The 9,244-nt window shown below is 33.6% G+C and overlaps 1 protein-coding gene across 1 annotated transcript in view; it reads right to left on the bottom strand.

Annotated features, from left to right (window-relative positions):
- CCDC178 (coiled-coil domain containing 178) overlaps positions 1-9,244 on the bottom strand; it is a 359,971-nt gene that overhangs the window by 329,214 nt on the left and 21,513 nt on the right. Inside the window, exons 2-3 of the mRNA XM_011362530.2 lie at positions 7,456-7,506; positions 7,008-7,147 (exon numbers count right to left, since the gene is read on the bottom strand). Coding sequence (XP_011360832.1) covers positions 7,008-7,147; positions 7,456-7,506 — 191 coding nt within the window. The remainder of the gene's footprint in view (positions 1-7,007; positions 7,148-7,455; positions 7,507-9,244) is intronic.

Below are 9,244 nucleotides of genomic sequence, written 5' to 3'. Positions count from 1 at the left end.
ATTAAAAGGAAATGATGTTAAAGGAAAAAAAAAAAAAGAATATGACTGTGGCTTTTGAGCCATGGGGTTAAAAGCAATCAGAGTAATGTGAAACCCTGGAGTTCTTATGGGAATTGTAACATTTTGAACAAAAAAAAAAGAGAGAGAGAGAGAGAGAATGCAAAATGCAAAGAAGTGTCTGAGCATCCAAATTATTATGGCAGTGTCATGAACTGAGTTGTATCCTCCTCTCCATCTCCCCAAATTCATGTGTTGAAATCCTAATCTCCAAAGTGACTGTATTTGGAGAGAGGGCCTTAAGGAGGTAATTCAAGTGAAATGATGCCCTAAGGGTGGGGTCCAATAACTCTGGTGTGATTATAAGAAGAGGAAGAGATACCAGAGCTCTCTCTCTCGCCACATAGGCACAGAGGAAAAGAAGGATGTTTTCAAGCCAGGAAGAGAATTCTCCGTAGAAATAAACCCTGAGAAAACCCTGATCTTGGACTTCTAGCCTCCAGAACTGTGAAAAAAATAAATTTCTATTGTTAAGTCACCTAGCCTGTGATATTTTGTTATGGCAGCCTGAGCAGACTAATACAGGAAAAAGTCTGAGATAGTTGCTCAGGTCTATTTCTCATGGAAATCAAAGTACCTCTCAGACCTAAGAGCTCAGAGAGTAGAACAAAGAGACAAGCAGAACGACAAATTTGTAAACTATTCCCAGGAAGCAGAACTCTGACTCCTCATCAAGAAACATTCCTTGGTCCCAGATATGGTAGACCTAACATCACAAATTTCAGAATTCTATGCATCCGTGAAAGCTATGTGCCTTTCATTCTTCCCTTTTTTGAATGAGAATGTTTATTGTGATGATTCTGTCCCTGCTTTACATGGTATGCTAAGTGTGCAGGATAAATTTTTAACTTGTATTAATTCACAGATCTCTGGGTCAAAGAAAACTGTTCCCAAGGAGCATCGTCTATACCAGATCTGTCACAGAACATGTGATTGTGGACCTCTGCATAATACTATAATGGAATAAAACTTGTGAGGAGTTGGTGATTATAGTTTTCATTTACATGGGTTGTTAATCATGTTGCCAATGGACTGACAGATTGCTACATAAACTGTCCCTAAAGAATCATGTCTCTTGGCATCCACATCTTGTCTAATACTCTACTGCATTAACAAGGGGATTGATTATGTGCTTTGCTTGGCCAGTGGGACTTCAGCGAAGCTTTGTTAAGCACTTGCCCACTGAGATTTGTACTCTTAGAACACTCCCCCAGCCACTGGACATGTGAGTGAGGCCATCTTTATCACTATTCCCAGTTGAGTTAGCAGATGTCTGCATCCACATGATTGGCCTCAGGCAAGAACCAACAAAATTGTCCAGCTGAGCCCAGAACAAATTGCTCAATTGTAACTAAATAAATGTTTGTTCTATCCACAAATTTTTAAAGAAGTGTATTTGTGTATACATGTGCAGCAACAGATAACAAAGAAAAACAATGGTTACTTTTATGAAGGCATTTTTATTAGATTAATGGAGACCAAATCTACATGGCAATGAATAAATGAGTGATAGTGAGGTGAGGAATCAGAGATACTAAAATTAGACAACTCTTAAGATGTTAAGTGGAACAATAAGATAAAGCAAAAAAAAAAAAAAAACAAAAAGATACATTTAGAAGTATGTGTGGTATAAAAAAAATTCTTGAAAATAGGAGAGACATCAATATACTAAATGTTGCCAGGAGTGAGTTACGTCAAAAAGACTTGGAAGCTAGGATGGTACGAGCAACTGATGATATGAAGATCCTTGCAAAAAACAGACGTAATGCAGGTGAAGGCAGTAGCCATTTGTGGGGGAAGGAAATCTTCCATGGAAGGACAAAAATAACAATGTTTGTGGAATTCAAGGATGTTCACACATGGGATAATAGGAGTTTGAGGCATTTCTGCTATTATACTTCCCATTTTCTTAGGGAAGTAAGAGATAAATGAGTATCATGTGAGGTGGAATATTTGGAGAATTGAACAAAGGAGAGGACTGGAGTAGATACAGAGAATACGAGAGAAAGTTCTAGTTGACATAATTTCAGAACATTATTAAAGGTCCCATTGAGGCTAGAGACCACAAATGTATAATATCGCAAATTTGGATTATTTTGTAATGTTCTCCATTCAGCAGGCTGGGTATAAGAGTGGAGATTGCAGACCATCGGAGAGATCTCGTCAGGGTTGGCATTTTATCAGACTAGACAGAGGATAACAGAAAGAAGTAAAGAACCAAATATACCTAGTGGTGAGCACTTTAAGTGATGAATTGATTAGGCAAGGAAATAAAGAGAAAAATGGGAATGACAGAAAGGGAAACAGTGGATATGTCAAGGTTTGAAGTATCTTCAAGTCTCAAATGAAATATATTTGAATTAACAGAATAAGAGAATTCAAAGTACCAGAAGTTTGGTCAAGAGGGTCAGATGATTAAATATTAGGTTTCAGAATTTTTAAAAAGTTGTGAAATGATATAATTAAAGCAAAGTCTTCCAATTAGAATTAGGAGCATTTTAACATTCATGTTTGTAGGTCCTCATAGCTGATATACTCTCAGGGATAAATGACACAGCACAGTGATGAATAGGATGTTCTTAGATCTCAGGCACACAGTCTGAATGTTAGCTTTGCCACTGACTGACTGATCTTAGGGGAAATCAACCTCTAGAATCATTTTCCTAGTCTGCAACTGGGGATAGTGGTAGTTTCTATCTCAAAAGATTTCAATAAGGAATCAATAAAATCATGCATATTAAATCCATGATATATAGTAAGCACTTAATATTAGCTTTACTATTGATGATAATATTATTATTTTTGTATTTTAAAAAATAATTTCTAAAAACAGGCAGTCCCCAACTTAGGATGTCAACTTATTATTTTTCAACTTTATGAAAAAAGTTGATATGTATTCAGTAGAAACCAGATTTAATTTAATTTAAATCCTTTCCCAGGCTAGCAATATATGGTAAGATACTCTCTCGTGATGCAGCAAGCCACAGCTCCTTGTCAGCTATGTAATCATAAGAGTAAACAGCCAGTTCTCTACAATGTATTTATTGTGTAGATAATTTTGCCCAATGGTAGACTAATATAAGTGTTCTGAGCATGTTTAAGGTAGGCTAGGCTAAGTTATGATGTTCAGTAGGTTAGGTATATTAAATGCATTTTCGACTCACAATATTTTCAACTTGTAACCTCATCACAAGTTAAGGAACATCTGTACTTTCTATGCCATTCTTTTAAATCCTGGTAGCATCTTAATGACTTGCATTAATTAAATGAAGAGGGAATTTTCAATTCAGTAGAGATCATTCTAAATTAAACAAAACTATCACTAGTCTAGGAGAATAAGGTGGCAGGTAAAATAAATAAAATAAAACAAAACCTTTATTAGCATGAAAAATTATCCAGGTAGTTATTTTCATCATTTTGCAGTATTTTCTTAATCCTTGCAAAAATAAAATATAGAGAAACTGTTCACTGTACCTCTACTCTGAAGAATTTTCTTTTCAAGATTCAGAATTGCAATTAAACTGCAATGAGTAGGATGGACAAGTTTATGGGAGATGTATCTCTGCTAATCACAGGCTCTACAGTATTTATTCTGACCTAATGGAAATCACTGTGATATAATGAGCAAACAAACTATAAAGGTTGACCTAAAAAAGATTGATCTTTCACTCATCTACTGTATTCCATATCCAAAGTAGATGACAGCTTTGCAATTACTTATAGGGCTTTATCTAATAAAAGATTAAGATTCTCCTGACTAAAAACTAACTATCATTATCCCCAAAAGAAATCTTATACCCATCAGCAGTCACTCCCAGCCAACTGGCTTTCTGTCTCAATAGACTGGCCTATTTTGAACATTTCATATTAATGAGGTCATATAATGTGTGGACCTTTGTGATTACACAACTCTGAAAATACACTAAAAACCACTGAATTGTATACTTTAAACGGCAGACTTTATGATATGTAAATTGTCTCAATAAAGCTGTTCTAAAAAATCAAGCAGTTTGTAGAGAAACAGTAGACAATGTAGACAAAAGTAAAACTGTTGCAAATTAAAAGAAGAGGAAGCACTGCTTGGCCTAGAGAGAGCATCACTTTCTCCCTATCCTTGACCCCATGCTACCCAAATGCACTCCTCACAGTCCCCAAGACAAACCGAACTTTATCGGAGGAAAACATCAGGATGGACTGAACAAAGTAAAAGTCAAGAGCATTATACTTTCAGATTTGGGGGCCTCTGCAGAAAGTATTTAAATAAATCTGTATTTGGGCGAACACCCTTTGCCTTGTGCTGGCTGCTGGACTCCTGATGAACCAGCCTCTCCTCATCTTTCACAAACTTTTCCAAAAATTAGATTATTAAAACACCAGATTTAAGGAATTTAGAGAGATAATAAAGCCAGTCGTCTACTTTGACTCTTAACCCTAAAATGCAGAGGAATCAGATAATCTGCAATTCAAAATAAGAATTATTTTGTGCAACTCTTGATGGGAACTACAATGGAACTTTGGGCCAAGGCTCCAGCTGGTTATCACTAAGTTGTTCCCCTCTGCTTTGTTTTGCCTTCTGCACACATAATTCCGTGGAAACTGGTGAAGGAAGAGGCATTGTTCCCCAAGCACTTAACAGGTCTAAGACAGTGCCTGGGATTGTAGGTGATGAATGAATAAAATTTAAAAATGCTATTTCCTCTCAAAGGTACAATCTGTTGAGAACTTTAATGGGTAGAATGTTTTTAAGTGATAAAAATGTTGAGGAGAAATATCTTTTACCTGCATTTCATTCAGACATTCTGGAATTATTAAAATGCACATGGCCACACATTTACAAAAATTCAGTATTTCCTGCAGGATAATTATTCACTTTAAACATTCTTTACATAAGTAACCCACTTTATTTGTTACTAGGTTTTATGTTTAGGGTAACTAATTCTGAATTATGATCTATATTAACATAATACATAATACATAATCTTTCTATAAAATATATATATGTGTGTGTGTATGTGTTTGTCTTTGAGAAATAATAGCTCCTATTAACTATTGTTTAACAAAAATCTGCAAGCTACTCTTTAAAGATTTCTTTCAAGTCCTGTTTCTTTAATTTTATTTAGTTTAAATTTTTGAAGAAAGACTATGAATGTAAAGTTGTCTAATTCATATTACCAAAAGTCATTTTCCATAGAATCATGGGAAGTTTTTTTTCTCATTTTAACAGGTGAGTCAGAAAAAAATTCATCTTTACAAAAGATTGGTAGCTACCAGTTCATTTGTGAAATGTTAATTCAAATATAGATAATTAAATATCTAATCAATAGTTGTGGTGACCTAAACAAAAAATACAGCATAAGATAAATAAATATACTCCATTTACCAGTTCAACACTAGCAAATCTAACTACCAAATATATAGTCAATAATAAAATAATAGTTTTTAAATTTATAAAATACAAAGCCTATAATAGGTCTTAAAATTTTTTTAATGTTATGAGTATTTATTTCACAATAAATTAAAGTTTATATGTATACTAATATTTACTTATACATACATTACATTATCATCATAGTTTTGTTTAGAAGTGTGTTTATCTGACATTGTTATTTTGTGCGTTTCGTGTTGTCAAAATTCTAACTAATACTATCCCTTAGGGTCATAAAACAGAGGCTGAATTTGGCTTTGGAGTAAGAGAGAACTCAGTTCAAATTCCATCCCTAATGCTCACTACCTGTGTGATGATGTATAAATTACTTGACTTTTCTAAGTCTTACAATTTTTCACCAGTCAAGTGGGATTTCTATAAAGGACAAATAAAAAATATATATATTTATTAAGTGCCTAGAAAATAGCAGATGTTTGGTAAATAGTAATTCTTACTATATTAGTTGGATACTAAGTATATCAGATGTATCTAGAAAAGAAAGGCTCTGTTTCAGGTCCTCACTTATTTTTTCATTCAACAGACATTTACTGAGTGCCTACTATGCATTAGGCTCTGAAGCTGGTCCCAGAAGACAGAATTAACAAAGAAACAGAGATAATATAATACTGATATAGAATGATGTAAATAATATTATAGAAATAACAACAGCTAATATATATTGAACATATATCATATGCTGGTACTTTAACACAGAATCTCCCTTCATGACTAAGGTCACAAACTGTGTAGCTCTAAAGCTCAGAATTTTAATTAATGCTCTATAATGCTTTCCTCAAAAGAAACAAAACCCTAGGAGAAGCATCAGCACTGGCCTCCCAGAACTTTTTTGGAGCCAGATCCAGTAACAGTGGTAAAGAAAGAGAAATAACACAGGTCTCTAGCAAACTTGCCCTTCCATTTGGACGTGCTGATTGTTCATTAATTGCTCAGAAATACAATTTTAATAAAAGGTTTTGGGAAGGTTTTTATTATTCCTAAATCATCCTTTGAAAGTAATTAAAAGTTACTGTGATTTCAAGAGTAAACTCTCTTCAGAATAATAAATGCAAACAGGTTAAAAAGACAAAAAAAACATGATATTCCCTTTCAACAGACCTATTAAGTTATTTCTTTAGAACAAAATAAGTTAAAAAGGGCACACTGTCCTTTTACACACCAATTTACTCATCTAATCATCTAATCAGTTTAGTGGCCCAAAAAAGGATGTAAATACCATTTAATTTACTAGTCAAGTTGGCTTATGGAAATTACTACTTAGCATGATTGCCTCTGGATAAAGAACAAACAAGTAGGGGGAAAAAAATCTATTTACTGAGGTCATTTCACCCTTCTGGAGTGAGACTATCAGAAACATGTCTAGATTAGAAAATTATACAACTGAGCCAAGATTCTATAAAGTATTTCAATTATCATAAAAAATAATAACTCCTTGGGTTTTTTAAGCAACAGACTCTTTAGGCTCTACAGAGCTTACAAAAATGTTAGCATTTTAAATGTCACTCACCTGTTTCACATGCTCCTGTATTTTAGACTCCACATCTTCAATGTGTGAAATCATTTTGTTGACACATGGTGCTGGAATGTTTACTAAAGCACAGCTGTGACGTCGACATGGGTAGCTGAAGTAAATGCCTTGATTCACCCCTCAAGATAAAGTGGACAGAAGATGTTAAGTATCAGTTATATACAGTATAGTAACCTTCTAAAAATTTAAAAGCTATAATAATCATTTATGACTTAAAATGTAACAAATAAAAATGAACCTAAGAACAAAGAATAAAACTTTGAAGTTAAAAAGTTTGTATTCCATAGATCATGAACCATTAAAAAAAGTCAAAAAAAAATTAATATATTTGTTTCTAAATAGATCATGAATCACTTAAAAAATGACTTTGAAATAGATTTTAAATTCTCCTTTCGATTCTGCATCTTCCAATGTAAATATATCTAACCACTCATGCATTGAAGGAGTTCTTCCTTAAATCCAGCATGAGTTTCTCTTGCTGAAAAAAAAAAAAAAAAAAAAAGGCAGGTCCCTTACATCCTTATAATAACCTCATTTTCTACCTTCCATTTCTGAAAATTGGAGTTTCATATGAAGAATGATTGATGTTCTCACTATAGCATTCAAGTTGTGCTCATCATAAAATCCACTCAGTCCGATGTGCCTCAATGATTCTAATCTTGGCATGTCCCGAATCAACTGAAGGTTGCAGAAGCACAGCAAAGCTGTCCATGAAACTCCATCAAAGTGCTTACTTGCAGTCCTTTTGCCTCTAAGGACTCTATTGGGCTGGGTTATAGCTGCAATCACTGACGTTAAATGCAAGATACAAAATAGGCTCGGTGCCTCAATGAGAACAGAGTGATATCCTCATTTTAGTTGACCTTGAGAAAAGGAAGTAATACTGTTGCCTCTGGATTGTCTGTGGCTTTTGTTTCTATGTCAACCCATAGAAATGGTAAATATTTTTGATATCTTCATTTAAATTGCACTCTTTTAAATGAAGTCTCATAATCTCCTCCTCCAAAAACGTAATCTCTGTGAAATGGAATATCTTTTTCATTTATAAATAAAAGGGTTTACTTTATGCCATATATATATGAATATGTGTGTGTATGTGTGTATTCTAACAGTTTTTAGCACCAAACACAGGTACCAAACATGAGACTATGGTAGGTACTTTTGATGCCACGTTTTATTGAACCCTCATAACAATCTTATGAAATGGGATTATTATCCTGATTTCATAGATGAGGAAACCAAGGCTTAAAGAAGTTATATATACATGTCCAATTCCACAGAACTGGTAGGTGGGAGAGCTGGCACTTGAATTATATCTCCCTGGACGTGGATATAATTATCTTTATATTTTTAAAAGTGTAGCAAAATAAAGAGAAGCAGTCCTAAAAATACATTTCAGGGTATCTCAAATGTTTCACATATCACTTGTTTTTGAATTTTGAACTTTCCTTCGAGATATCAGTGCTAATATTCTGAAGTATTTTAGTTTGTTCTGACCATACCAAACACAAATACTTGCAATGATTATTTCATTATGTTATATTCTATCTTTCCTCTTTAGTTCATACACAGATAGATATATATTTTTTCATCTCTTCAATAGTCAACAGAACAAAGAACAAGCTGGTGAGAATTACATATCAATCTTCTATACAAATATCTTGATAAAGGCATTGTGCCCCTCTCCCTAGAATTAAGGTTTTAATATACATTTAACAACCAGGCAGTTGTCCTTGTATTTAAAACATTTGTTTTGCTTCATTAAATGTGGGGAAAACAGAGACAGAAATGACTTATTTAACATTTTTCTGTATGTTCTACTCTCCATTTATTATGTGAATACCAATTAATTTCCATAGCACCCCTATGGTTTAGGATTAACATTTTACATATGGTAAAGCAGGAAAAATGAAATACTATGATGTTAAATTTTGCACCAGAAGTCTGTAAGACATGGCATCATAAGCAACACAGGATAGAATCTGAATTCTTGAGTTCTTATTACTGTTTTAATTCTAATGCATGATGGTGTAAGTTAAAACTTTACATTCCACTTCTTTTTAATTTTCTTCACCTTATAGAGATACCTAGATATATTAGGTATCTATGTTCATTCATTTTTTGACTTGACTGATAACTAACTGAGCTTCCTAAGCTAAAACAAACTATTCATTGTCCAACCTCGGATTTCTCACTTAATAAATGAATGGGTTGGT

Source organism: Pteropus vampyrus, unplaced genomic scaffold, assembly GCF_000151845.1.
Source record: "Pteropus vampyrus isolate Shadow unplaced genomic scaffold, Pvam_2.0 Scaffold3, whole genome shotgun sequence".
Taxonomy (NCBI): Eukaryota; Metazoa; Chordata; class Mammalia; order Chiroptera; family Pteropodidae; genus Pteropus; species Pteropus vampyrus.
This window is presented reverse-complemented; position numbering and strand designations above follow the sequence as displayed.